The sequence below is a fragment of the Gamsiella multidivaricata genome, assembly GCF_025024155.1.
Source record: "Gamsiella multidivaricata strain RSA 2152 chromosome Unknown BC939scaffold_65, whole genome shotgun sequence".
Taxonomy (NCBI): domain Eukaryota; kingdom Fungi; phylum Mortierellomycota; class Mortierellomycetes; order Mortierellales; family Mortierellaceae; genus Gamsiella; species Gamsiella multidivaricata.
This window is the reverse complement of record NW_026251773.1, coordinates 109,092-135,190: the sequence shown is the minus strand read 5'-3', so window position 1 is coordinate 135,190 and position 26,099 is coordinate 109,092. Positions and strand designations below refer to the sequence as shown.

The following is a 26,099-nucleotide window of genomic DNA, read 5'->3' as shown; positions in this document are numbered from 1 at the left end:
AATGTTTGTAATCTAATCTAAGGCGTGCTGTGTAACATGAACAGGCCACTCCCGCGTTATTTTGGTAACACGTCTGTATCGAGAGTACCGTGTCCATGACAAGGACGAACATTTTTTGTATGCGTGTATTTTATTTCATGAAATGATAGTATTGAACACCAAGATTCATCTCCTTATGACATGTCTAACCACCCTCTTCTCTATGCCGCAGGAGGCGTATCAGGTGATGGTGCAGAGGCTCCGGTGTTGTATGCAAAGAATCTGTACTTCAGGATCAGTGCCAACACGCCATGGAAGATAATCACAAGAACCAAGATGATCTTTGCAATCTGAGCCTCGGCCCTCGACAGAACCGGATACATGTTCCTGATCAAGAAGACGCCCGACAGACCCGCGCCGATACCCAACAGGATCCATCGAGCCAGCTCAATGGGGATCACAGAGAGGATAGAGACCGGGATCCAGATCGTGAGCGCATATCCGTACAAGGCCAGCATTTCGAGCAAGTCTGGTTGACAACCAAAGTATTTGGTCGCTCCCCAAACCATGAGTGGGACCACAAAGGCATAGGTATAGATAGTGCCGAATGCGAAGGTCATCTGAAAGATGTCGTACGAATACGTTGTCTTGTTGATATAGGCGTTGATCGATTCCACGATCGAGGATGTCACAAACAGCACGAAAATCACCGTTGTTGCGATCCAGAAGGGTCCTAAAGGAAAAAGAGAGAGAGAGAGAGAGAGAGGCATATTAGAACCAAGTTCCCCTTTCTAGTTACCATGTCGATCCTTTTCGCTCGATCGTCCACAATTCTTTGCGGGTCTTACCATAAAGATCAGGGCGACCGCCCATCACCTCAAGAAAGTTGTCCTTAGGAATCACACTTGCGAAGCATCGTTCCATCACCTAACGCCATTTCAAAGGAGCAATAAAAGGATCAGTCTCCGATCGTTCCCTTCATACCGACTCTTACGTCGTACCGAGTGACTTTGTACCTGATCAGTGTCGACGTCAAAGAACTTTGCATAATACCCCACCGACCAGATTGGCTGGTTCGCATTCTGCTCTTGATTGGCTCGATTTGGTTCAAAGATGGCTGAAGAACCGAATCCTAATATTATAATTAAACATGCGTGTCAGCACAAGATGTCGTCCTGCGTTACGATTGTATGCTCAGGCACAAGTACAGAGACAAGTCTTACCTGTCTGTCGTGGCTGTGGTGTGCTTGTCGAAGACGAAGAGATATTTCCGGTTGGGGGTTGCGCACGAGTGTCTGTTGAAGAGAAATCTGCAAAGACAAGAATAGGACATCCAGTAAGCAAACTTAGCTGTCAAAGACTCGAAGGAAAGGATCGAGGAATGCGAAATAAGGGGGCCTCAATAGGCCTTCCAGCTTGTCCATCTGTAAAATCCTGAATAATATAGTTTGATTGGCCCTTCATCTGCGAATTGAAGATGTGCCATATGCTCATTCGAGGCTGCTGGCATATCTGCCGAATGATCTATCCAAATACACCCCTTGCCGTTGGGGTTTTGTGTGTGGCGAGTTCATCCCGAGATTATGGTTGAGTATGAAGAGTGACAATGACGGTTCCATGATCCTGGCTATGGTAAATATCCATTGACTTCTTATGTTCCTGGTCCTCTGGAGTCGAAGGCAACCTAAGCAGTAGTGTGTTGAAGAGTCTGTGATCTTGGCATTCGATGCTTACTCTGAAATTGGAGCTCGGTGGCATTATTCAGCTATACGTTTGAAGACGATCAGTTACACGACAGGGACGGGCAAGTGCAGCAGTTAGTGCACGATACAAAGAGACGGGAGTCGAATTCGTTGCTCCCAGCCCCGAGCAGGATCCTGGGTCGAGCACTCCAGGGCCAGGTTGAGAGATGGTATCCTGTACTTCGCCCTACCTCGTCGTCGTCGATTTCGATGGCGCTGTAAGCGCTACCGTGTGCCATGCTGTATGTTTGTTGGTGAAGTTGACCTGTTTGATGCTGAAGATGATAAAGATGCTGATGGAGTTGAGATGATGAATGGGTTGGAGAGGAAAGTTAGAGAGAAATATAGAAGCCGCAGGAGAGCACGAAACTAAAATTAGGAGAACTCCTCCCTGCCGGCCCTGCACAAGTGACGTTGCATATCATGGAGAATGAAGTCGCGACGAGCAGCCCACAGCCCGCTTCTCCTCTTCCTCCTCACGACGCTCCCTGCGAATTCATTCATTTCACAACTACACCATGGCTCCATCCCTAGACGACTTCGACACAAAGTTGTCGACAACCTATGATGCTGCCCTCAGGTCCGGCCACCTCATCTTCACAGCCTCAGAAATATTCTTATCCAGGGAGACCGAGTATGGTATCGAGGTACGCGTGCGCTCATAACATATCCGGCGCGCTCTTTGCTGCTCAATCGATCTATGGCAAATAGCTTTGGCCGACTATTTATCCCCAAACGTCTCTTTTGTCTCTAGTGCCAGCTCACTTACGCGCCTCTTCTAGCAAAGAAGCCTCAAGGAGTCATCACTGCCATCGAGACAGACCCTCGACCCAAATTCGACCGACCATCCACGCCCGTTATCAAGCAGGCCGCGAGCGTCAATCCGTTCATGCCCCACGACCCTAAGCTCTATGTTGCGGACGCCGGCGATGAGCACAAGGTGTTGCTGAACAAGTTTTGTATCGTCCCCAGACACTTCTTGATCATCACCAAAGGTACCATACAATGCATCCTTGTCGAGCCCAAGTCGGTTGCACATATCGCTAACTACGTCTTTATTTTCTGTACCATATGTACGTCATGGGTGCCAACAACGAACAATAGAATTTCAACCGCAGACCAATCCCTTGACTCCGGATGACCTGCTGGCGGTATGGAACACGCTGATGGCGCTCAGGAACAGTAAAGATGCTGTGGCATTTTTCAATTGCGGATCGCGCGCCGGTGCCAGTCAGGCTCACAAACATATGCAAGTCATACCCCTGGAGAAACCCTCGCCAATTGCGGCCCTAGTGCGTGAATTCTCTAAGCGTCAGCCAGGAAAGAAGGAGAACCGACCAGGTACGAGACTACTGCTCTTCACTGCGTTCGCCTAGATCTTATAGACAAGATTCGACATCATCTCATCTATTTTATCTCCTACTAGGCGATGTATTCTCGGTCCCAATCAACTGCATCAACCACGTTATCCTCCTCCCGGACGTATCCAAAACGAACAAGACTCAGGAAGACATTTTGCTGGAAGCCTATATAACCCTCATGGACGCCATGCTCATATCTATCCGCGAGTATTCTGAACAGACATCGCTCTCGGAGACCGAAAGCGCTATTGCTGCCAACATGACCTCATCAATGGCCTACAACTGGATCCTGACTACGGAATTTATGCTGATCGCGCCCCGGAAGCAGGAGCATTCGGAGTCTGTCAATGGCGTTGCGTTGAACATCAACTCATTGGGCTTTGCCGGTATGGTTTTGGCAAAGACGCCCGAAGAGATGGAGTTGGTTAAGAGCAAGGGCGTGCTTCATGTGGTGGCCGAGACAGGATTCTCGTGCGGATGGGGCAACAGGTCAGTGGAGGAGGAGCAGAAGAGAAGGGAACAGCAGGATGCATTGGAGAAGCAGATGGGAAGTGCCCTGTCTGGTCTCTGAATAATCATATTATGAATGAAAGCATTCAATAGACAGGCATATTATAACAGTTTATTGTACTATACGTTCTTGATATCGAAGCGTAAAAGAACTGCCTGGTGGGCGAGAGAGAATCGGTCGAAACTTTCTAAAGCGTGGCTTGAAGATCGTGACCTGTACGGCTCTTCTTCAGGCCCAAACTCTTTTAGCCAATCGAGGTGACTCCTGCGTTTGTGAAATGATGCTGTTTACCGATATGGTCAATGGCAAGGCCCTGCTAAAGAGCGGTATTATTCGCCTTCGATGTTGCTTGCTCCGATTTGGCGGCCTGCGCTAGCTCGCGGAGAGACGGCAAATCCAGACGTGGGCCGTACCAAAGCGGTAGATCTTGCACTCCAGGCTGCATTGGATGATCTGCTGAACACTGGGGTGGAGGCGATAATAGTGGTTCATATTGAGCATGGGATTGAACTGGAGGGACAGGGCCAAGGCTTGTTTTACCATGGGCCCTAGCAAGAACTACAGCTTGGCACCGAGGACCGAATCGGCAGCTACTTTCCGTAATCCTCGGCACAGACCGCAAACTGGGTCGTTGGATATTGTTCTTTCGTCTTGAGTAGCTGGAATACGTCGCCACGGTCGCTCGATGCCGCGCACCTCTGGAGTGAATGTGGTGCTGAGAGATTGTAGGAATCTTGGGTTCCTGTTCGTCATTATCGGTTGTGGTATCCTCCCAGTCCTCTTCCTCACCCTCATCATTGCTTCCACCCGCGAATTGCTGCACCTCGTTCGGTGAAAACGCTCGCACCATATCCGTATTCTCTGCATAAGGTTGTCCGTCCATCAAGGTTGAAGAAATAGGAACGTCTTGGTTGCTATACTCCATACAATATCCTCTCTCGCTCCACGGAATAAACGACACCCGTGTAGTCGGTCTGGCATAAGTGTATTTGCCGTATCGCTGTTGTCGCCTCTGGTTTTGACGGGGCGTTGGAATAACTACACGATACACTGACTGTCTGCTGTCCTTAATGCTGTAATTACCGCTGTTGAGGAGGGGTTTTTCTTCCTTATTGGGATGTCTTGGCGCCTCAAAGAGTTTGTTCCCGTTCCTCCGAAGGGCAGTAATACCTGGCACAGCATCCAGGCAGTGGTTGTCATCTGTGCTGTTGAAAGTGATATTCGAGTTGCTTTCGAATCCTTCAGGATCGATCGTGTCACCATGATTGGCATGCTCGGAATATTCAGTTGATTGGTGGTCGCTATTGTCGTGATGAAGTGTCCCATGATGGCCAAGACTTGACTGCGTATCGGCAGTTGAATAACTGGCGCTGGTTACGGGCTCATCGAACTTCACTGTGTCGAAGGCGGCTGTGGGCATAGCTGAAGCAATAGAAGTAGCTCTATCACATTCTTCGTTCTCAACATCGGTCGCAACCAGACTTAGATCTTCACCAGGCCCGTCGTGGATGAGGAACTCCTTTGTTTTTACTGCTCCTGACATTAGATCAGAAGCAGAAGACGGGCGTCTTAGTAATCTGGCCCATCTGATTTGCCATTTTGCCTTGACTAGAGGCGCTGAACAGGATATGGCTCTGAGCAACGGTGTTTCTGGATTGCTCACCGGCTGATTAGTTGTATCGCATTGACGATCAGGTTCTGTGTTGCTCCTGAGGTAATCACCGTCGCTGCTGTGCGGGGTGACTGGGGAGGAGTTGCGTTCTGCACCCCGCATCATGGTAAGCAAGGACTTGAGCGAACGTCTGGATCTCGCAGGGATGGGCTGTTTCAAACCTAATGGCTGGCTGTGTGAAACATGAAGCGATGGAAGAATGCTAGTGCTGTTATTGCTGCCGGCGCTGCTGTCGCAACCAGTTTGCTGCTGGAGCTCGATCTGCGTATTTGAAGAAATACTGGGCGAAGAATGCGATGATTTTTGAGGATGTAGGTAGTGCGAATTGCGAGTCATTTATTGAGGATCTGTTACGGAGATGTGTAAAAAAGCGTAAATGTGAGGGATTTGTGGGAGTGGTAGTTGAGAAAGTAAAGGAGGGAGGTGGAGCTTTATTATTATTGCAAGCTGGTCAATTTTATCTTTGCACCCTTATACGTGTTTGCCCCTCGGATACAAAAGGATGGACGCGAAGGGGCTGTGCTCCATTGTTCAAACCTTGGATGAGAAAATGAGCCCATATATGGGAAGAAAGGATCGAGAATCAAACAAATATCGTATGGATCAATGGCATCCAAAGAGAGATAACTAAATACAATGGGGTCTTGTGTCTGTGCTATTTTATTGAGCCCTTTTTTTTTTCTTTTTGTTTTTTTTTTCCTGGCCTTCATGTGGTGGCGGTAATTCAGCCTAACAATGCGCAATACTAAAAGCGATTTTTAGTCTGTCAATGCGACCAGCTGAGCCTCCAAAGAGACGAGCTCCGCCTCATCCTCCATGATAAGTCGGAGGATGTGGTCGATAAGATCTCTTGCTTCATCAAGTCGAGTCTGTTTCATGTCCTCGCCGAGTGCTAAAGCATGAAGGGATGACTGACCGACCGTCCTCACTGGAGGGATGGCAGTGATGTCCGTAGGTCCGACATCCCTGTAACTTCTGAATCGGGTTTCATAGGCAATCTCAGCCAAAAAGCTTTCGTCAGCCGATTCGGCATTGTTGATCTTCTGCTCAAGGACTGGAAGACGCTTCTTTTTAAAAGCCAAGCCCTGCTTGGTCTGCGCGATTTTTTGCATAAGCTCGCATTGAGCGGGCATTCTGGTATAGATACAATGAGCGTGGTTGAGGAATGGTCTTGTGAGTTTGCAGTGAGTGTAGAAATAGCTGTAGAAGAAGAGTGTGGGGAAAGGACAGAGAAACCATGGCAGGTCGTTGGTGGTTATATATGTTTGAGGAGTCTACGACAACCGCTTTGTTGCACTTTCAAGGCGTCCATCCCCTTTACTCATTACTCTTTCATAATACCCGTTTGCACGCAAGAATGAACTCTATCCTTTATGGTCATCAGCAAAAAAATAAGTCGCCAGTATGAAATCCAAGAAGCTGATCTTTGTTGTCTGAAATCGACATGCCGGCTTGCGGAGTAAAGTAATGTTTAAAGGATAAACGCCTTTTACAGTTAATAGCATGGAAGTAGATGTTCGGCAGCAACAACAGCATTCACACGCTTATCCAGCCTTGTCAGAAAATATGATTGACAATGCTATAGAATTCGTACACAAGGAAGGATGGTGTCGCTCATTTTTCTTCTTGCCGAATTCTAGAGAGGATGTACACTTTAGCATGTGCCATAAGCGTTCTATGTGTAGAAGATACTATCCAACGCTTTCAGCTTATATAAAACGCTTTGTTCGCATTAAAGATAAAAAACATATTCAGCAGCAGAATGTCTTTATTTGAGCTGACTATGTTCGTTCCTTCAAGGCATTCAACTTCCCTTGCAGCCTGGTATAGGTCTTCTTGTCTTTGTCGAGGGATCGCAAGACCCGGTCAAGTAGCTCTTTGCCTGACTTGCAGGAGCTAGATGTAGCAGGTTCAACAGCCTCGTCAAGGTTCACTTTTTCATCTGTCATCTCATTCAAAATTTCGCAGTCGAATTGGTTAATGAAATCATCGCGATCTCCCGATGGCTCTTCACCAGCGATCATCCTTCTGAGCTCCGGGATGCGCTTTTCGCAGAAGACTATACGAAAAGAGATATTTCTCATCTTATTCATGATCTCAATTTGCTCATCTGGGGACATTGTCGGCTAAATTTAGGTGTTTTGAAGTGTGGAATGGGTGTGGAAGGAGCGTGGGAGGATGAAATGAAAGCGCTTCGTGGACGACAAGATACTTGTGGTATTTATACGCCCTTTGACCTTCAACTCCGCTCTGCGGCTCCTTCATGCACACGCTTTTCTAGACATTGTCCGCACAAGAAAGAGAACCCTCTCTGTAACGCTTGATAAAGAAAATTGAACAACGACATAGTACACAGATTGTCATATTATCCCACGTCGGTATGGAGCTAGTCGACGAAAATAGTGAAGGTGGCCTAAACGACGGATTACCGCCACTGACTCAAATGGATAGACGGTATCGAAGATGTCTATCCAGAATCTATTGAATAAGTCTTCGTGTGGTAATCTTCAGTCACGAACACAGACAGTGGTAACGATCCCATCCATCATGTCTAGCAGAAGAGTACTGCACGTCGATCGTTTTACACTGCTGGCTTCCAACTGTCGTTCATCCTTGCGATTATCTGTTGGGTCTCTAGTGGATGTCATGCTCCCAAGCAAAGGCTTTTTCGAAGACAAAGCAATGAGCTGTCAACAGATTGGATAAGGCCCAGAAATAGGGTTGCTGATGGCAATAATTATTCGACGTAGAATGATAAATGACTGCGGCGGTAACAAAAACAGATCCATAACTGATAGAAATTAGGCTGTGTAGACAAAGTACGGGTACGAGGAGTATAAACTACACTACTTCCAGAGCACAAATGTTTTTTGGGTATGCTTTCTTGTGGTACTTGGTGGTATCCATTCAGCGCGTTTATGCAATTTATTGCGTGGTCTTCAGACACGATTCTAGCTCAGCATACATACTTTTCTTCTGCAGCAACACCTGAGAGACTTGCGCGACTAACATTTTTGCGTACTCGACCCGCTCTCGTCGGTAGTCCTCGACAGTCATTGATTTTTTATTCGCTGGAGTAGGGTTATGGATGCCCGTGCCAATAGTGAGTATACGGCCATGGTTAATCGCGTACTCAATCTCAAGTTCGAGTCGGTTGCACTTATCAAAGTCCCAGATATCATCCTGAGCCTCTTCGATCAAGTTCCTCAGGTTCTCGATACGCAATTCGCAGAAGATAATGTTGCTGGAGAGTGTACCCATCTCACGACCTATTCGGCCTCTTTCGTTGGACATGAAATGCGCAAGTCTCACGGTTTGGAAAAGGAATGATGGCCGTGTCTGTGGTTGGACTGTGAACAAGAGAATAACTAGAATCGTGCAAGGTAAGGAAGAGACAACTACAGTGTCGGTACCACTGTATATATATATTCGTTTTCGGGATATCTTGTTGCCGCCATGCCGTTCCTTTTGAGTACTCTTGTCACTCGTGTTAATAGAGACTATCCATGGTAAACCAGACATGCCGTTTCATGCAAAGGGATATCGCAAAATAACAACATTAAGTCTATTTAATGCATAAAGTGTGAAAACTAACTTGAACGGAGGTAATTGAGAATCACACGGACTCTGCAGGGCAGTGCTTCGACTTTGAGGCTTTGTTCAAGGGTTTGTATTGAATGAGTTCCACGTACGTGTGTCATTTGCGGATTCTATGTGAAAGTGTGGCATCATACTTGAGGACATCATTCGATATGCCTCGATTATGTATAAAAAATCTTAGCATTTGTCGCGTAAAGATATGAATTGGAAGGTCTGTGCGTCTACCCTTATTGAAGTGGTTGCTGCTCTCAATTCTTTGTTTCCCTTTATTTATTAGAGCCTGGTATGTGGAAACCACACCTTTCTGTGGTGCTTCATTAGGCGTCCTTTGGAGGCATGGTCAAACACCCCGGGACGACAGGTTCAAAAGTGGTCCTGGATATTTTTGTCTGAATTCCTTTAATATACATTCATCTCCTTGTGGAATCCTGGTCGGATTACTAAATGCCGGGCATCATGGCGAACTTTGCGATTTGAGGTCGATAGAATCCAGAAATGAGTGATTGCACTCGGTGTAGCTACGAAGGGGCTTTTCACCTATCATGAGCCTGTGTTGGTCTTCACAATACCTTCATCGTCTTTGAGAGTTATTTCTGAACGAAGGCGAATATGACAATGCTTTTTGTCGTCAGTGAAGGATCTGCGAATTTGAGCAGGATACGAAGGAGCGACGGGGAAGTCGTAATTGACTGATTTGCTGCCCTATTGAAGTAAAGCCTCTAAGGAAGCAGAGGTCCATGGAAAGTACGAGACGAGTAACATCCAACGAAACCACGACGTTTAATACATGTTTCTTTACTTTCTTGCCTAGTAGTTGTATCGCCTTTTACTGCCATTCACGAGTGGCGTGATAGGTGCAGCGGTAATAGCCTTTGGTAAATGGCTTGGGAATTCTGATAGGAGCACCTTGGCCTCAGAGCTCACGCATATGATTTTTCTTTTCGTGTGGTAATTGAGGTGAACAAACCTTCTTTCACTAGTTCACTAGAGCAAAGAACGGAATGGTTCGTATTTCCACAGCCAGATACACACATTTTAATTTGACAATTCAGGCTCCACAGGGAAACCGTGGTTCCTCTGTAGTACACACTGTTCAGTCAGGAGACTTTTCCCGCACAAAGATACGCGCCCACAAAATGTGGGATATGTTAATCATCGATTTCTTTTTTCTTATTTTAACAAGCTGATGGTTCGGATCTGGCAAGTGCATTCAGTCATGAAAAAGTGTAGCATGCTGTTGCTGAATAAAAAAAAACTTTATTCCTAGCATGCTCTACTTAACATCCTTTTCAGACATCCCCTTCTTTTTGACATAATGAGTGGCTACTTTCCCCATGCTCCAATCATGGCTCGCAACTGTCGCTGGAGCTGACCCAATAACGAGCGATCTCGTATAAGCTCCATCGTCATTGAGTCGTACGTTTCTTTCATGCTCTGGATCATCTGTCTTCGAAGCAGGCATCGTTGTTTAGAAGCCTCCACAGCTAACAGATGAAGATTCGACTCCAAAAAGGGCACTTCAGCGTTCGGATTGCAGTCAGGACATTGAAGAGCGCCAAAACCAACAGTTTCGCACGCTTCTTCAGAAATCATACCTAAGAACATCGGAAGATATCTCTCAGACCTAAAGATCCGCTCGGTGACGATTTCGATCTCGCGAGCCAATTGGTCCTGGTGTTCAGGTGCGTGCTTCATAGCGGACTAGATAAAAGCAATAGGGCTTATTTAAGTGATGGAGTAATAATGTTTGACAGTAATTTGGGGAGGATGGAAATAAGGACAATAAGGAGCGCAGAGAGCTTTTATAAATACTCGCAGGACACCACAGCAAAAAGTGAACCACAGGACAAAGAACCTCATTGCTGTTTATTTTCCACGCCGCCACTCCCTTTTGTAAGGCTGGTCATGCAGAACTTGAGTAAAATATATATAATAAAATAAAATGAAAAGCCCTTCTTGGTATAAGATCCTATCCAGATCTCAGCGTAGATTGTAGGTCACGGCTGGCAAAAGGCGTGCAACCATTCCTTCCTGCTTCAGAGCCAGATCTGCCACCCTGCACTCTTGATGATCCCCGGTTATCGTTCGGCCCAGCGGTCTGTCTCGTTTCCGTTGGCACCGCCATCTAGGGCCCCATTACACTCGTCAAGGTTCAGGGAACACTAACAGCAGCTGCGAACGTTACGAGACACATTCGAGCAGCATAGCTACATCCGCCCCTCTCCGTTATCAGCCATGCATCAATACGCGCGTTTAGAGCAAAACGTGCAATTTATTCATGTACTTCTATCATTCTTGCAATAACCATCGCGCCTGTCATTGCTTCTTTTTTCCCTCCTGGATCATGGCTACTATGATGACTGATATCGTATGCTGCTGCTATATTCCGGCTGCTGCGCCGCCCATGATGCAGTGATACTCCCGTTGCACCATCTGGGGCCTTCAGTGCTATCCTACTGAGACATGTGCTCGCGCAACAGGACCAGACCACTTACAAGGCTTGCAGCCTGGCAAGTACCTGTTTCTCGCTCGCAAGAGTGCGCTCAATAAGAGCCATCACTTGCAACGTGTTTTCATGGCGCTGCACCCTCAAACACTCGCGTTCGAGAACGACAAGATCGTCAAGTGTGGCATCTCCCGACGGCTTCCTGAAGACCGTGAGCGTCGCTCCTTGCTCGATCGTGAAGTTGAGCTTCTTTTGCATGCCTGCAAACCACTGGGGATCGCAGATCGGCTCGGAGCTGCTGTTGAGGAACTTGCGCATCTTTGCCAGCTGATCCTCATAGTTGGCCACGCTCTCAGAAGCCTGTGCGATCTGTTTGGCAACTGGGGGAGAAGAGGGTCTAGAAGACATGGCGGACGTGTGTGAGGTAGTTGAAAAGTGAGTGAGTCTGAGTGCTTGGGTGAAGGTGTGTGTATGTACGTGTGTGTGTATGTGTGTATGTGAGAGAAGGTGAGAAGCCATCTGCAGCGGGATCTCGAGAGATACTTATACGCGTCCAGCACTGGATACCCTGTCCTTCGGTATTCCTTCAGCATGCTTACTTCCGCTTGGTTAGTTCTTTGTAGCGCTTTTGTACCTTGGCCGCGCTCTGTGCCTTGGTCGCACCTTGGCTCCTTTCAGTCTTGGTGATGATCATAGTGGGCAAGATTCTTTTGTCACAAGAAAGACAAAGGGCTTGTAGGTCTCGGGCCCTGTTAGGCAATGTCGCGCCTTGTCAGGCACAACTGGGTATTGCCATGCCGATGACCGGAAAAAAGGCTGCATGTGTCTCTGTGTTGCACCGACTTACTATTGACGTTATTTGCGGACAGCCTCCTCGAATGGACTCACTTTGCGGTTTCATGAGTGCTTGTTCTTTCAGGCATCTACGGACATGATTATGCCTAGACCGAACCAGCAGTAGCCACCACGCGCTCTGCCTGAAGTACTGCACACCACACTCCTTTCATCTACATCTAGTCTGTTCTTGGGTCAGGATCAGCCTTGTTTTTTATTGTCTTGCTATGCTATCCTGCATGAGAATGGTGTAAACTGGCGCTGCGATCCTTGTGTGGAAGCCAAACATCCTGCCATATTCCAGCGTCCACATTCACGTCTGCTCCTGCTCGTCGGATCGTGCACTGCGAGACCCTGGTCTACCTCTGACCCGCCGCTCGCGCCGTCCTTGCTCGTGGCTCGTCTCCTCGACCAGCATAGTCCTCAGCCCGTCAACGCTGTCAAGGATCGCCTGCTTCTCTGCCATGAACATGCCCATGACCTCCTCCACATGCTCGATCCTGCACTGCACTGTGTCGAGTCTCGTCAACAGGGTGCGCTCGGATCCTGGTTCACTCATGTCCTTTGCCTTGTTTGCTGTGTCTTCATCGCTAGACTCCGAGTGGTAGCATGCATTCCGGACACACTCGCTCCAGTCATTGAGCTGCCGTTCACACTGTATGACACCCTCAGCGATCTCTCGAGTCCTATCGCTCTTTTCGGTCATGAAGAATGATGGGATGGAATGTGAAGTGTGCAGGGTGTGCTCTGCAGGGCGTAAAAATTCAGCGAAATGCGGAGGATGTATGAAAAGAGGGGAGTGAAGGACCGGCAGCCTGTGTCGGCCGCTTTTATATGCACAAGGCTGCCTTTGGCCGCAGTGTGTTATAGGTCCAAAAATATAGAAAGCAGCGCCATGGCGTGCCCTTCTTTCCGAGCTGCTCCAGACTGGCGCGAAAGGGGTGGCGCCAAGCGTTGTATATCTCTTTGAAGGCAAGAGGGCCATAGGGTTGCACGGAACGACGTACAGGATGTATCGGATTCAAGAGGGTCGCTACTGCTCCGTGGGACTAAGCTGAAGAGGGTAACTCTACTTCTCGCTGTACCTGCCTGCAGAATCGCTGCTGGTACTTTATTACTAGTGTTTTGCTTTCAAATTGAGGTAAAGACGAAAACGTGTAAAAAAATCAGTCAGATTTGGACCAGTCGCATTGTAGAAGCCAGCATCGGAAAGCTGGCCCCAAATACCCATGGCAAGAACTTGTCGCTTTTGGTTCCGCATGCCTTCCTATGTTTTCCATGCTCTAACTTCTATCTTCGCATGATGACTATCTACTAGGCAAGCACGTCCAGCATAGATGTGAATGCCGGGGCTAAGGTCAACGTCAGCAGCGGTTTATCGCCTCTAGACATGAATATCAGAGTGAAAGTGCTTGGACTGATTCTCTTTGTTGATGAGCGAGATTTTGGATTATACGGAGCGCAGACTAAATCTAATAATGCCCCACCATTGTCCATTCTCGGGACCACAGTAGGCACTAAGCTTTTTTATTTCTTGCATACAACGGTGGTAAGAAAGATATTGAATGAAAGCCTTCATCGTCTTTTTGAATTCCAGAATGAACATGCATCTTTACTTGGACTGAAGCAGTGAATTCGAGGCCGAGAATTTTTCTCATGGTGCCTATCGCTTGTAAAAAAAAACGCTTTCAAGTGCTGTGGCCTTCGACTTGTGTTCTTTTGTTCTTAAATAGAGTAGGGTGTCTGACACTAGGATAATGCGTCCTCCCACTGCGTATAGCCTGAACGTTAGCCATCAAATCCTTTAGCTCTGCCAGAATCGATGCGCTCTCCTCTCGATACTGACTCATATAGTTCGTAACTCCCGCAATGTTCTGAAATAGCCAACTCCGTCGTCGCTGTTCTGCCGCATAAAAGTCTAAGCGGTATGGGATTTTCCTGGTTGTCTCCTTGAATGTGGCGGGTGAATAGGATATGGGGTATAGACATAAGTCTTTGCATCCTCTGGCCGCACTCTTGGATGCGCCTTTCGCACTGCGTTAGGGCTGCGCGAAGTTGTTCAGTAGTCATGATCATTCGAGTACGGTGAACGACCAATTTTTGTGTAGAATGAGTAAAGTCTAAAAATCACCCTCCGCGCAATGAGCGGAAAGAACATAGAGCGAGAACGCGGTGATTGCGAGATGGAGACTGTAAGTACCTGAAGTTAGGGAATTTATATGTTCATCTATGAAGATAATCTTCAATGAGCGGCTTGCTCGGCTTAGAGTAGCTATTCTTGATTTCAGGAGGAATACGATTTGCCTTTAGGATCATCTTCAAGACATGCGCGATTGAATCTATAACAACACAAAGGTCGCAAGGTTCGCCTACAGGTCATACCAAGCGCTATACCATCGTCCTAGTGTCCAGCCGTATGTTTTGTATGTCTGACTCCCTTTTGCCACTGAGCTTCAATCGTTCCCTAAAGGAACGCAGAAAGCCTTAGCGCAGAAGTGCTCGAAGAGATCTTTTTGTCAGTAAACCCCGGTGTGGATGACGCTGCTCATAAATATATGAATATCGATCCCCGGTATTTTATTTCCACGCAAATCACCACACGTCTTTTATCCATACACAGACATCAATCGCGCCAAACACAATAGCCATAGTCAATATGCATGCCGCATACATTCCGCTGTTATTTTTAATCAGTTGTACAGCATGAATTCTTTATGTAGACGGACTTCTGGATATGCGACAGAGAATTGCTTCTTTTTTTGCTTGGTGCAGATGGATTTTCATCATCCAGCAATGTTTGCGCTACTAAGTGGACTGTATCTCTTGTCTACCATGGGTAAAAACCTTTCGCAAGGCGCCGTCAAACACTTTGGATGTGATGAAAGACGTTCTCTTCCGTTGTACTAGGCGGTGGTCTCGAGCAGATCAAGCGCGCGTAGTCTCGCAAGATCCCTAGCCATTTTTTGCGAAAGTTCCCTGAGCTCTTCTCGATAACATTCGATTCTCTCGCGCGCAATGTCCTCCCTGAGTAGACGATTGTTAATCCTCTCAAGAATAATCCTCTCGGCATCTTCAGGGCCATCGAAGTTCACGCCGCGAAGGCTAATCGAATCATCCGTTTCATGTCGGATGCTGCCGCTATCATCGTACATGGCGACTGACCAGTAGATCTTGGCGAAACGGTCCTGGCGGAGGTGAAGTTCTCTCGTAACCTCTTCGCGAGTTCTGTTGTCTGGAGCGGCCATGCTTGAAGGTGCAAATGAAATTTGATGTGTGAAATGGACTTGCTGTGTATGCACCTATATGTGCGGAGTGTGATGAGTACTATGAGTGTTGTGAGGAAGGGCGTGGTAGAGAGACCAGTGGTGCTTCAGAGTCCATCATTTTATACATGTTGTCCTCATTTGGTGGCTCTTTTGTGGAAATCCTCCTTATTCCAACACGAAGAAAAGGCACCTTCTCATGTGGTCGTTCATACGGCAGCCCATAACAAAATAACCTTGCCTATGGCTCCTCCCAAGAGGCTGTGCTTATTGCTTATACTCTGCATTTTGGAGATGATCATGGCAGATAAATTCAGGAAAGCCATTCAAAGATCGCCATCGCAGCCTTGCAGCACGTTGGGAGAGAGAAGACGCGTAAGAATCCGAAAGGTAATGACCACCACTTAACTTAATCTATGGCAATGTACACACCTTACTTTCAGGTCCTAACCGTTCTCGACCACTTTTGATACTTGATCCTATTCTCAAGCCAATCTTTCGGTTATAATTGCGGCAAACCAGCCGCTTAACAGCGGGAGTTGATAAGATTACCAACCCCAATGTGGATATCATCAGGCTACGAGCTTCCCTCTGTTTATTTCCACAATACCACATACGCAATTTTTTTCTTATTATTACTATTATTTCCTACGCACGTAAGGACTACGGCGTAGTGAACCATCGATGCCTATGCTTAATTCTCGTTTTTTAAAACCATAAAGCAATATGTGATATTTCACAACGGTTATCGCAAAGAGAGAGTGGAGTGCTTTTACAGCTTTATTAGTACATTCTCGGGCTCAAGGAACACCTCCGGGAGCATATCTTCATCGGTCCATGGCTTTCAGGCTGTCGCGGTATTTTTCAACTCTTCCATAAGTATCGCAGTCTATTCGAGATAAACATCCATGACCGGATTCTCGTTCACTTTCAGAATAAACTATTCGGCCTCAAAAAAAAAGGTTGAAAATATGGGACAACAGCCATTGGACTGATATCCCTGGGTGCTTCAGTACGACAGCTTTCCGTGAGCTACGGGTTTCGAGGCGTTGCTCACACTAGGCGATGCGCACTCAAGGTTCTATGTGGGCACTCGCTTTAGATGTAAACTGTAAATAGCGAATCTTTGACTGCGTTGTATTGTATGTGCCTGTGATTATGTCGAGAGAAGGAGCGGTAAAGATGCTGCTAGTGCCCAATAATCAAACTCATCAATACGGTTTCGTCCACGACTGAATGTCATAAGCGCTGTCCCCATGGAAAGTGTAAAAATTCGCCTCTTGTAAAGAAAATACCTATTGCCTATCTCCTAAGTTTAGAATGGACTTGTTACCGTCATCCTACGCTCAGGGCATAGGGTAGCATGGAAACAAAGATCGGGAGAAAAGGCGTCTAGGCATTCCCTCCAGCCTTGCGGCCATAGTAATTGCTTGGCGCCATTCAGTAAAGACATATGTTATTTGATCCGACGCCTCTTTACGCTTCAGTTTTTGTCGCTACATAATGATTAATCACCACACTCATCCAAGTCGGTATACTATCGTAAAATAAACGAGACACAGATGACGAACAGAGCGAAGTTCGCCTTTGCTGCTATGAACCGCATAACCACACGCGCCATTAATGCAAAAAGACTAGTAACCCTTTTTGTGAAAATCACTTCTCTTCATGTTATATTCTATGTTTAAAGACAACCATTGCTTTACTTCACTAGCCTTGTTGCATTCGGGACCCTTCGCGCTATATCACAAAAGAGAGGTCAAGGTCAAGGTCAAGCTTCACTTTGGGCCCGCAACTGAGCCAGCAACTGAGCCAGCAACTGCCTGTCCTTGTTCAACGCGCTTACAACAATAGTAATCCATTTCATGGCACTGTCGTAGCGCTTTCTCCTCAACATCTCTTGTTCGAGGATAACGAGATGGCCAGACGGAACATCAAAGGTCGACATTCCGTCGACAGTGAACAGCGATCCCTGCACTATCGCGAAATCGAGCTGTTGCTCCATTTCCGCAAACCATACAGGGTCGCACAGGGGCCACGAGCTGCCGTTGAGATCGCTCCCAAGTGCGGGAAGTTCCCTTTCGCATGCTTCTATACGGGCAGAGACCAGAGCAATCTGTTTAGCAACTGCTCCTGGATTTATTGCACGATCGAGGAATTCTTCCTTACATTTTAGCGTGCGCGTGCGGACAAGCGCTGTATGTCCGGCGGCCTTTCCGGGACCCATTGCGTGGCTGGACCTTGAAAAAGAGTGTTTTTTCAAAAACTGGTGCGCGATAAGTCTTGTGTGTGAAACGAAAGGGCGATAAGGTGAGGAAGCAAAAAGGTGAAGACATAGAAGAAGTGGGGCCTGGGGTATTTATATGCGCTCACTTCCAGTTTCGCTCGATTAATCCTTTGCAATGCTTTTCTTTTCTTTTCTTTTTTTTTTTTTTTTTTTTTTTTGCTCTTAACCGCCTTGGTGATGACCACGAAAATTGGAAGGAGTTCTCTTGCTGTAAAACATACTGTGAACAGGCAAGCATCAATGATGTATTGAGTTTCTAAAGCGGCGTTCTCGAGAGAAGTAGTGAAAAGAAGCATGCCTGAAGCGCCAGCTTTAGTTAACTTGTAGGTGCACAGGTTAGGAAAGAGTTCCTTGGCGGTTGAACGAGTAGTTGTTACACTCATATTGAAAAACACAAAAAAAAATGTTTGAATACGGGTCTTCATTCATAAGTACGTGAGCGATCCGTCTTTCCTTCCGAAAGGCTGCATCATGTAGGACTTGAATAAAATAAAATAAGATAAAATGAAAAGCCCTTCTTGGTATAAGATCCTATCCAGATCTCAGCGTAGATTGTAGGTCACGGCTGGCAAAAGGCGTGCAACCATTCCTTCCTGCTTCAGAGCCAGATCTGCCACCCTGCACTCTTGATGATCCCCGGTTATCGTTCGGCCCAGCGGTCTGTCTCGTTTCCGTTGGCACCGCCATCTAGGGCCCCATTACACTCGTCAAGGTTCAGGGAACACTAACAGCAGCTGCGAACGTTACGAGACACATTCGAGCAGCATAGCTACATCCGCCCCTCTCCGTTATCAGCCATGCATCAATACGCGCGTTTAGAGCAAAACGTGCAATTTATTCATGTACTTCTATCATTCTTGCAATAACCATCGCGCCTGTCATTGCTTCTTTTTTCCCTCCTGGATCATGGCTACTATGATGACTGATATCGTATGCTGCTGCTATATTCCGGCTGCTGCGCCGCCCATGATGCAGTGATACTCCCGTTGCACCATCTGGGGCCTTCAGTGCTATCCTACTGAGACATGTGCTCGCGCAACAGGACCAGACCACTTACAAGGCTTGCAGCCTGGCAAGTACCTGTTTCTCGCTCGCAAGAGTGCGCTCAATAAGAGCCATCACTTGCAACGTGTTTTCATGGCGCTGCACCCTCAAACACTCGCGTTCGAGAACGACAAGATCGTCAAGTGTGGCATCTCCCGACGGCTTCCTGAAGACCGTGAGCGTCGCTCCTTGCTCGATCGTGAAGTTGAGCTTCTTTTGCATGCCTGCAAACCACTGGGGATCGCAGATCGGCTCGGAGCTGCTGTTGAGGAACTTGCGCATCTTTGCCAGCTGATCCTCATAGTTGGCCACGCTCTCAGAAGCCTGTGCGATCTGTTTGGCAACTGGGGGAGAAGAGGGTCTAGAAGACATGGCGGACGTGTGTGAGGTAGTTGAAAAGTGAGTGAGTCTGAGTGCTTGGGTGAAGGTGTGTGTATGTACGTGTGTGTGTATGTGTGTATGTGAGAGAAGGTGAGAAGCCATCTGCAGCGGGATCTCGAGAGATACTTATACGCGTCCAGCACTGGATACCCTGTCCTTCGGTATTCCTTCAGCATGCTTACTTCCGCTTGGTTAGTTCTTTGTAGCGCTTTTGTACCTTGGCCGCGCTCTGTGCCTTGGTCGCACCTTGGCTCCTTTCAGTCTTGGTGATGATCATAGTGGGCAAGATTCTTTTGTCACAAGAAAGACAAAGGGCTTGTAGGTCTCGGGCCCTGTTAGGCAATGTCGCGCCTTGTCAGGCACAACTGGGTATTGCCATGCCGATGACCGGAAAAAAGGCTGCATGTGTCTCTGTGTTGCACCGACTTACTATTGACGTTATTTGCGGACAGCCTCCTCGAATGGACTCACTTTGCGGTTTCATGAGTGCTTGTTCTTTCAGGCATCTACGGACATGATTATGCCTAGACCGAACCAGCAGTAGCCACCACGCGCTCTGCCTGAAGTACTGCACACCACACTCCATTCATCTACATCTAGTCTGTTCTTGGGTCAGGATCAGCCTTGTTTTTTATTGTCTTGCTATGCTATCCTGCATGAGAATGGTGTAAACTGGCGCTGCGATCCTTGTGTGGAAGCCAAACATCCTGCCATATTCCAGCGTCCACATTCACGTCTGCTCCTGCTCGTCGGATCGTGCACTGCGAGACCCTGGTCTGCCTCTGATCCGCCGCTCGCGCCGCCCTTGTTCATGGCTCGTCTCCTCGAGTAGCATAGTCCTCAGCCCGTCAACGCTGTCAAGGATCGCCTGCTTCTCTGCCATGAACATGCCCATGACCTCCTCCACATGCTCGATCCTGCACTGCACTGTGTCGAGTCTCGTCAACAGGGTGCGCTCGGATCCTGGTTCACTCATGTCCTTTGCCTTGTTTGCTGTGTCTTCATCGCTAGACTCCGAGTGGTAGCATGCATTCCGGACACACTCGCTCCAGTCATTGAGCTGCCGTTCACACTGTATGACACCCTCAGCGATCTCTCGAGTCCTATCGCTCTTTTCGGTCATGAAGAATGATGGGATGGAATGTGAAGTGTGCAGGGTGTGCTCTGCAGGGCGTAAAAATTCAGCGAAATGCGGAGGATGTATGAAAAGAGGGGAGTGAAGGACCGGCAGCCCGTGTCGGCCGCTTTTATATGCACAAGGCTGCCTTTGGCCGCAGTGTGTTATAGGTCCAAAAATATAGAAAGCAGCGCCATGGCGTGCCCTTCTTTCCGAGCTGCTCCAGACTGGCGCGAAAGGGGTGGCGCCAAGCGCTGTATATCTCTTTGAAGGCAAGAGGGCCATAGGGTTGCACGGAACGACGTGCAGGATGTATCGGATGCAAGAGGGTCGCTACTGCTCCGTGGGACTAAGCTGAAGAGGATAGCTTTGCTGCTCACTGTACTAGTTTGTAGTGTCCCTATCGCTATTTTCACTGCAGAGAATGATGTTTTGATCAAGTATTCCGATGCATTAGTGTGCAGGAACCCTCTTTGTGGCAACACCTCAATGTGGACGATATATCGTATGAACTGAAAGACCGCGCTGTTAATGTCCTTCCATCGACCACAATAGTCACCACACCCTTTTTTTTTCTTTACCTGCATCCCAGTACTATGGGTTGAAGGTCTATGCGAGTCTCATAACATTCAAAATAATGTACGCGCTTTTCTTTAGTCTTATTAGCAGATTTATTGTGAATAATGACGTTCAGAGCAAATCAAGACGTACCGGCTTCGACCCTGCTTGATTGATTCCTCCGTTCTTTCGTGGAGCAGAGGGAAGGTTCTTCTCTGAGAACTTTTTTTTCTGCAAAAATACCCAGAATTGGGGCGATATACGAAGAACTTTTCAATCAAATTTTTGATCGTGCGGGACAAAAGGGCCGCGCGCATTACGTGTTTTCTCATGCACCACAAATAATATCTTTGTGTAACCACAGCCGTATAACCTTGAATGAGCCTCTTTTCCCTTTATTGATGGCCTAGGCGAGTCGCTTAATCTCCTCCAGCATCTTGCCTATTCTCTGATAGTCGTCCAATAGACCTATTTTCCAAACAACATAACAAAACAGGCGGAGGGTTAAAACTTGTCCTGCTTTAAGAAACTAACATCCTTTCCGCATTTCAACTTACTCTTGATGTCGTTCAGTCGAAGATCACCCGAATCCGTACAGGCCATGAACTGCAGTTGCGGTCCCTCTGAATTCCTCATATACTCCAGGACACGCTCCTAACGATCGTCAGTTTGTAGAAAGACGTTCAGGACGGTTAATACATATGACCAACATTGGTTGCTTTCCAGACATGTTTGCTGCACCCCACTCACTCTGGCGGCTGCCTCCATCGCGCTATCATGCGGGCTGGTCTTTTCTACACCAGCTCCTCCAGCAGTTCCATCGACGCTCAGTACCGTTACGTTGCTCGTCACGCCTGCAGGGCTCACCAGCCCCACTAGCCCCCGATTTTTCTCTTCGCTTGCCTTTCTCTTTCGCTCCTCCTCTGCCGCTGCAGATGCCGCTGCGGTGGCTGCTAAGGAAGAGGCCGCAGACATGGCTCTCGTGCTGCGGTTCAGGACTCCGGCCTTGCTGTTTCCAAAGGGCAAAGTACCGTCTGTTGTGGTAAGGAAGCGGCCAAAGAATTTTGAATATCCATCCTGCACCACGTCCGAGATAACCTTGATTCCCTCCTCGGCCGCCCCGACAATTTCTTGACTGACTTTATGACCGAGGGCTTTGGTATGGTCAATACCATCCTGGAGGTTGATGCGCGGCACTGGCTGGGGCTTTCCTGGAGTGGCCTGGATATCAGACATATCACTGGTACCACATGATAGAAAATGACCAAATTAGTCCCTCGATAACGAACCACCATCTGCCGGATGCAACAGCTGCAGAGCCTTGTCTTTACCTCACGACCCTGATATCGTTTGAAAGTCCGAGTGCCTGAGGATCTAGTGTCTCTAAGAACGATACCACAGCCATCTAAATTAAACAAAAAGAGAAAGGCTTTGTTAGATCATATATCAATATCAACTGGGGATGCTGCTGAACTGCTCTTCCAGATCACTTGCCATGTTTGTCAGACAATATGCCAGTTCCCCTGTGAGATGATCTTGGACTTTAAATCTCTGAATATATCTGTGGGCAGAAATCGGCAGATGGGGACGATGAGTAAAGTTAAATAGTCGCAATTAACAAGGCACAAATGTCAAAGACCTGATTTTTGCTTCATTACCTGAGATTCGAGATCAGCATGGGCGGATTGCTCTTCACGACGCTGAAGATCAATAGCGGTAGCAGCACGTCTGCACTGTACTGCTTCTTTGGCGATACCGATTGTGAAGATGGACTCGCAGCTGTCCCACTAGTAGTTCCTGATGCTGCATCTGCTACGGGCGGCGTCGCTGATATCTCTGGCACGGTAATCGACGGCATAGCTGCCTCGTTGGGAACTGGACTCAACGGTAATGCCACATCTGCTGGGCTGACATCTGTAGCTGTCAATTTCTTCTCGTCGCTATCCGCTTCTTGCACTGTATCCTTGGACTCGCTGACATTGCTTTCGAGAGCTCTCTCTTCAGTAGTTTCAGCAACGCTACCTTCCTCCTTGTCACCATCCATTGAAGGTAATGAAGGTCTATCGTACCCTTCGTCCATAGGAACCTTCTGTAAGCTGAGTCGTTCCTCTGCTGGCGCTGCATCAGTTATTGCTCCGGACGAAGAACTCGGCTCAGCTGCGTTGTTTGCGAATGTTTCACTTTGTCTTTTAGTGTTGATTACTGATTCTCCTGCTACCTCTTTTTCTTCCAAAAGCACTTGGACAGCTGGCTCCCTGTTGAGTGCATCTAAAATAAATAGTTGATGATTCGAAAGAAAGTGTGAGCGTTCCTGAGAAATGGGTCTTCGCATCAAACTCTTTTTTTTTTTGTCCCGCATTCAAGTCTGCGCACCGACAACTACACGGTGGGAGGACAAAATAACGCTCATCTTGTCCGATGGTGACTTGACTGACGCTAATTTTTGCATCTCTATGATATTCAACACAGCTAGTATGTGAGTACGTGTTGCTCAAGAAGTATATCAAAAACAATAAGGCGGAGCAAAAAATAAATAAAAAGGGCCTCTTACCAACACCCCCTTCCCGTACGACCTGTGCAATGTGTTCCACATCCTCTGGATGATCCAACACAAAGCCCAAGTGCTCTAGCGTCAGATCTAAGAAGTTTAGCGCGGCGATTTTGGCTTGCAGCTGCTCATCCTGCAAGAAATCCTGGCTGTTGATGCCGTGTGCTGAACGTGGGAAGATTACACTGTACATCTCCCTGCAAAGCCATGCCTCCACCCATTGCTGCACTTCGTCGAAATCCAAGTCGCTCCAGCGATGCTTCAACCCCGATGCGTTTCCGTAGACCTCGAACCTGTGGCGAACATCGTCATACTTCCGCTGAAAGTCATTGGCGTACCGGTCACCGTTGGGCAGAGGACTCTTTCTGAGTTTCGCTACGAAACTATGCAGAAATGAAATTGAGTTATTAGAAACCAATTGGAAAACGTGGGTGTGTGGTGCCTCATGTGTACGGTACGGCAAAAGACACTTTACTGTACCTCTCCAGATCCTTGACCGTGCTATCCCATTCAAGCGGTAGATCTGAGGCAATCCTTGGTAGCTTGGGTAAGGGCGTTCCATCCTTGTCGTCTGAGATATTCATCGAGCGTACGGAACTTGCCGCGCTTGGAGTCCGCATCGCTGCAGAGCGGTCTTTTACTGTTGCGATTCCTATTGCCAAGGGCACGATCGGTGTGGGCACAGCATCGCCTTCTGGACTAGGTATGACACTATCGACCAAAAGCGTATGTATCGACCCCACAGAATCGACAAAAATGACGACAGGTCTCTTGCTCGAGTTCACCAACTTCAACTCCTTGCTGCCATCAACTGCTCCAGACCCTTCTGGCCCTTCTGATTTCGAGACATTATCAAAAAACGAGCGTTTTGTCAGTCCAGAAGCATCCGATGCAATTGTCCCGAAATCCTGTCCTGTCGCCATGCCCAGAATAGCGACAGAAGACGATGCCGGCTTTAATACACCACGGATTCCACTGAGTGTGACGAAGAGCGATTCGCCCTGGGTACTCTCTGGAATGATGACATGATCCTCATAGGTCGCCCTTGTTGGACCCGATTCGTCTTTCGAGATAGGACATGTTGGGAGAATTAAGATTGCCTGTAATACGTTGAGAGAATTAAGAAAAAGCTGTCATCAGCAGGGTTGTGGGTTGGACCAGAATATCATACAGGGTAATCGAAATGTCCTCTCCTTACCTTCTTGGTAACGAGAAGTCGAATGATATCCGCGAGTTCAATTGGATGCTCCTGGATCCGTTTCAGCATTGCATACGCCTGAGTCCCTTGAGCCATCAATGACACGTCCTTGGCTGTTGGTTCCTCATTCTCTTTGCTTGCTGTTGACGCACTTCGCGCGCGTCCCGAGGCAGTCGCACTCTCTGTAATACTGCTGGCTCGACGGCTCAGAATCGGGGCTGAAAAAATGTTGTCTAGCGACAGAATGGAAGACCGACCCATGGTGGAGGAACTGGTGGCGCGTCTGCCAGGCAAACCGGGCATGGGTGACGAAGATCCGGACGAGATAGTAGCTGCACGTCTGGAAAACGAAGCTGCGGGGAGTGTGGAGGCCGATGAGTTGCTGTTGGAGGTAGCTAGTGATAATGGGTCATCAAACGTGTCTGAGGATTCATCCTGGACTCTGTCGCCGTCCTTGCCAAGCGGGTGTGATACTGTGTCTGTGTCTGTGTCTATGTCTGCGCCCTTGCCGTTTCTGAAAGGAGTTGCGTCCTGCAGAGGTGTCTCTGGAGGTGAGGATGCCGAATTGGATGAGGTGCGGCTCTGCAGCGCGCGCGATCGAGTGAGCCCGTCAAAGAATGAGAGTCCTGGTATATTCTGCATTGGCTGCGGTCTGTTGTCAAGAAGGAGGATGGAATGGAATGAAAGATGCAATCAGCCCAAGGGCGAACAAACGCGCCATACTCAGCACAAAAGAACCAGAAGTGACTGCAGAGATCTGGTGGGCCCGCACAGCCCGCAAGCACCGGATGCAATGCGTCCCTCATCTCATCCAATGATATGCGCACTCAGTGCACAAGATGGTCGTCCGTGCTCTTTTACAGCAGTGCAAAGTGCCAAAGTCGAGCTATCAATGCCTATTGCTTCCAAGACTTCCTTATCATTTTCTCACGGCTTCTAGCAGGTTTCAATGAGATTAAATATCGCAGGTCATTTCGAAGCGTTTCTTGTAGCTGAATGCCGCTATCTATATTCTCTATGAGGTATATGCATTCATTTCATCGCGGACAGGAAAGTGTAAAGATATTCTGAGTTTTATGGCTTTTTGCAATTCGTCTCTTAGCGAAAGAAAAAAAAAAAAAAAAAAAAAAAAAGGGTACGTTCAACACTAGGATTCAAAGTAGGAGGGGATGCTCCATGGCACAGAAAGGTTCCTTCCTTCCAAATCTGCGCCCGACCAAAGATGAATCGCTCTGAAAAGTGTGCACGGAAAGGGTTATGTGATATGGGAGTACTTGGCGAGAAAAAAATAAAACAGCAAATAGATGAGGGTTGGGAACGGAAAAGAATGTCTAAAAATCATCACCACGTTCTCTTTCTTGGTCCTGTATAATTTGTGTTCCTGTTGCTTTTTTCTCTCTTTGGACGCCGTTCCTGATCAACCATTTCATATAATGGGGTTGTTGTTCTTACTGTTGTTGTTGTTGTTGTCGTTGTTGTTGTTGTTGTTGTTGTTGTTGTTGTTGTTGTTGTTGTCGTCGTTGTTGTTGTTGTTGTTGTTGTTTTTGCTGCCGTCGTT

General features: G+C 47.6%; 11 protein-coding genes across 11 annotated transcripts; 1 reads left to right on the top strand and 10 right to left on the bottom strand.

The window, feature by feature from the left end:
• Window positions 1-84: 84 nt before the first annotated feature.
• On the bottom strand, window positions 85-2,046 carry BC939DRAFT_461118 (uncharacterized protein). The gene is made up of 6 exons (XM_051556977.1): window positions 1,913-2,046; window positions 1,714-1,744; window positions 1,203-1,289; window positions 996-1,111; window positions 828-906; window positions 85-712 (listed from the first exon to the last, which is right to left on the bottom strand). Exons 1-6 carry the CDS (start codon window positions 1,958-1,960, stop codon window positions 201-203), a joined length of 873 nt encoding a protein of 290 aa, XP_051409013.1. The 5' UTR covers window positions 1,961-2,046; the 3' UTR covers window positions 85-200.
• A 75-nt stretch (window positions 2,047-2,121) lies between these two features.
• BC939DRAFT_271581 (uncharacterized protein) lies at window positions 2,122-3,781 on the top strand. The gene is made up of 4 exons (XM_051551140.1): window positions 2,122-2,368; window positions 2,476-2,716; window positions 2,826-3,062; window positions 3,148-3,781. The coding sequence occupies exons 1-4, from the start codon at window positions 2,240-2,242 to the stop codon at window positions 3,651-3,653; spliced, it is 1,113 nt and encodes a 370-aa protein (XP_051409012.1). The 5' UTR covers window positions 2,122-2,239; the 3' UTR covers window positions 3,654-3,781.
• Window positions 3,782-4,630, bottom strand: BC939DRAFT_271577 (uncharacterized protein). The gene has a single exon (XM_051551139.1). The coding sequence runs from the start codon at window positions 4,516-4,518 to the stop codon at window positions 3,910-3,912; it is 609 nt and encodes a 202-aa protein (XP_051409011.1). The 5' UTR covers window positions 4,519-4,630; the 3' UTR covers window positions 3,782-3,909.
• A 2,416-nt stretch (window positions 4,631-7,046) lies between these two features.
• Window positions 7,047-8,642, bottom strand: BC939DRAFT_531549 (uncharacterized protein; the record flags this gene model as incomplete). The annotated part of the gene is made up of 2 exons (XM_051561619.1): window positions 8,235-8,642; window positions 7,047-7,324 (listed from the first exon to the last, which is right to left on the bottom strand). Exons 1-2 carry the CDS (start codon window positions 8,557-8,559, stop codon window positions 7,047-7,049), a joined length of 603 nt encoding a protein of 200 aa, XP_051409010.1. The 5' UTR covers window positions 8,560-8,642.
• A 1,546-nt stretch (window positions 8,643-10,188) lies between these two features.
• Window positions 10,189-11,719, bottom strand: BC939DRAFT_506040 (uncharacterized protein; the record flags this gene model as incomplete). Its single annotated transcript, XM_051560740.1, has 3 exons — window positions 10,189-10,349; window positions 10,461-10,566; window positions 11,384-11,719. 3 exons carry the CDS (start codon window positions 11,717-11,719, stop codon window positions 10,189-10,191), a joined length of 603 nt encoding a protein of 200 aa, XP_051409009.1.
• A 620-nt stretch (window positions 11,720-12,339) lies between these two features.
• BC939DRAFT_461111 (uncharacterized protein) lies at window positions 12,340-13,230 on the bottom strand. The gene has a single exon (XM_051556976.1). The coding sequence runs from the start codon at window positions 13,128-13,130 to the stop codon at window positions 12,459-12,461; it is 672 nt and encodes a 223-aa protein (XP_051409008.1). The 5' UTR covers window positions 13,131-13,230; the 3' UTR covers window positions 12,340-12,458.
• Window positions 13,231-17,179: 3,949 nt separating this feature from the next.
• BC939DRAFT_479884 (uncharacterized protein) lies at window positions 17,180-17,635 on the bottom strand (the record flags this gene model as incomplete). The annotated part of the gene is made up of 1 exon (XM_051558883.1): window positions 17,180-17,635. One exon carries the CDS (start codon window positions 17,633-17,635, stop codon window positions 17,180-17,182), a length of 456 nt encoding a protein of 151 aa, XP_051409007.1.
• Window positions 17,636-18,748: 1,113 nt separating this feature from the next.
• On the bottom strand, window positions 18,749-19,397 carry BC939DRAFT_479883 (uncharacterized protein; the record flags this gene model as incomplete). The annotated part of the gene is made up of 2 exons (XM_051558882.1): window positions 18,749-19,100; window positions 19,303-19,397. The coding sequence occupies 2 exons, from the start codon at window positions 19,395-19,397 to the stop codon at window positions 18,749-18,751; spliced, it is 447 nt and encodes a 148-aa protein (XP_051409006.1).
• Window positions 19,398-19,731: 334 nt separating this feature from the next.
• BC939DRAFT_461110 (uncharacterized protein) lies at window positions 19,732-20,696 on the bottom strand. The gene has a single exon (XM_051556975.1). It carries the CDS (start codon window positions 20,520-20,522, stop codon window positions 19,851-19,853), a length of 672 nt encoding a protein of 223 aa, XP_051409005.1. The 5' UTR covers window positions 20,523-20,696; the 3' UTR covers window positions 19,732-19,850.
• A 416-nt stretch (window positions 20,697-21,112) lies between these two features.
• On the bottom strand, window positions 21,113-23,402 carry BC939DRAFT_271555 (uncharacterized protein). The gene is made up of 7 exons (XM_051551138.1): window positions 23,347-23,402; window positions 22,454-23,246; window positions 22,290-22,356; window positions 22,127-22,200; window positions 21,546-22,035; window positions 21,353-21,449; window positions 21,113-21,263 (listed from the first exon to the last, which is right to left on the bottom strand). The coding sequence occupies exons 2-7, from the start codon at window positions 23,152-23,154 to the stop codon at window positions 21,202-21,204; spliced, it is 1,491 nt and encodes a 496-aa protein (XP_051409004.1). The 5' UTR covers window positions 23,155-23,246; window positions 23,347-23,402; the 3' UTR covers window positions 21,113-21,201.
• A 225-nt stretch (window positions 23,403-23,627) lies between these two features.
• Window positions 23,628-25,281, bottom strand: BC939DRAFT_271542 (uncharacterized protein). Its single transcript, XM_051551137.1, has 3 exons — window positions 24,542-25,281; window positions 23,819-24,443; window positions 23,628-23,726 (listed from the first exon to the last, which is right to left on the bottom strand). Exons 1-3 carry the CDS (start codon window positions 25,181-25,183, stop codon window positions 23,719-23,721), a joined length of 1,275 nt encoding a protein of 424 aa, XP_051409003.1. The 5' UTR covers window positions 25,184-25,281; the 3' UTR covers window positions 23,628-23,718.
• Window positions 25,282-26,099: the final 818 nt, after the last annotated feature.

Coding starts and splice junctions, on each gene's coding strand:
- BC939DRAFT_461118 (XM_051556977.1), bottom strand. CDS start 1,960: ATGGCACACGGTAGCGCTTACAGCGCCATCGAAATCGACGACGACGAG. Junction 1,745..1,912: donor TCGAAATCGACGACGACGAG/GTAGGGCGAAGT, acceptor TCAAACGTATAG/CTGAATAATGCCACCGAGCT. Junction 713..827: donor CGGTCGCCCTGATCTTTATG/GTAAGACCCGCA, acceptor TTTTTCCTTTAG/GACCCTTCTGGATCGCAACA.
- BC939DRAFT_271581 (XM_051551140.1), top strand. CDS start 2,240: ATGGCTCCATCCCTAGACGACTTCGACACAAAGTTGTCGACAACCTAT. Junction 2,717..2,825: donor CTTCTTGATCATCACCAAAG/GTACCATACAAT, acceptor AACGAACAATAG/AATTTCAACCGCAGACCAAT. Junction 3,063..3,147: donor AAAGAAGGAGAACCGACCAG/GTACGAGACTAC, acceptor ATCTCCTACTAG/GCGATGTATTCTCGGTCCCA.
- BC939DRAFT_271577 (XM_051551139.1), bottom strand. CDS start 4,518: ATGGAGTATAGCAACCAAGACGTTCCTATTTCTTCAACCTTGATGGAC.
- BC939DRAFT_461111 (XM_051556976.1), bottom strand. CDS start 13,130: ATGGCCCTCTTGCCTTCAAAGAGATATACAACGCTTGGCGCCACCCCT.
- BC939DRAFT_461110 (XM_051556975.1), bottom strand. CDS start 20,522: ATGGCCCTCTTGCCTTCAAAGAGATATACAGCGCTTGGCGCCACCCCT.
- BC939DRAFT_271555 (XM_051551138.1), bottom strand. CDS start 23,154: ATGCGGGACAAAAAAAAAAAGAGTTTGATGCGAAGACCCATTTCTCAG. Junction 22,036..22,126: donor AACGATATCAGGGTCGTGAG/GTAAAGACAAGG, acceptor ATGTGGTACCAG/TGATATGTCTGATATCCAGG. Junction 21,264..21,352: donor TCGACTGAACGACATCAAGA/GTAAGTTGAAAT, acceptor TTTGGAAAATAG/GTCTATTGGACGACTATCAG.
- BC939DRAFT_271542 (XM_051551137.1), bottom strand. CDS start 25,183: ATGCAGAATATACCAGGACTCTCATTCTTTGACGGGCTCACTCGATCG. Junction 24,444..24,541: donor GACTTCTCGTTACCAAGAAG/GTAAGGAGAGGA, acceptor AACGTATTACAG/GCAATCTTAATTCTCCCAAC.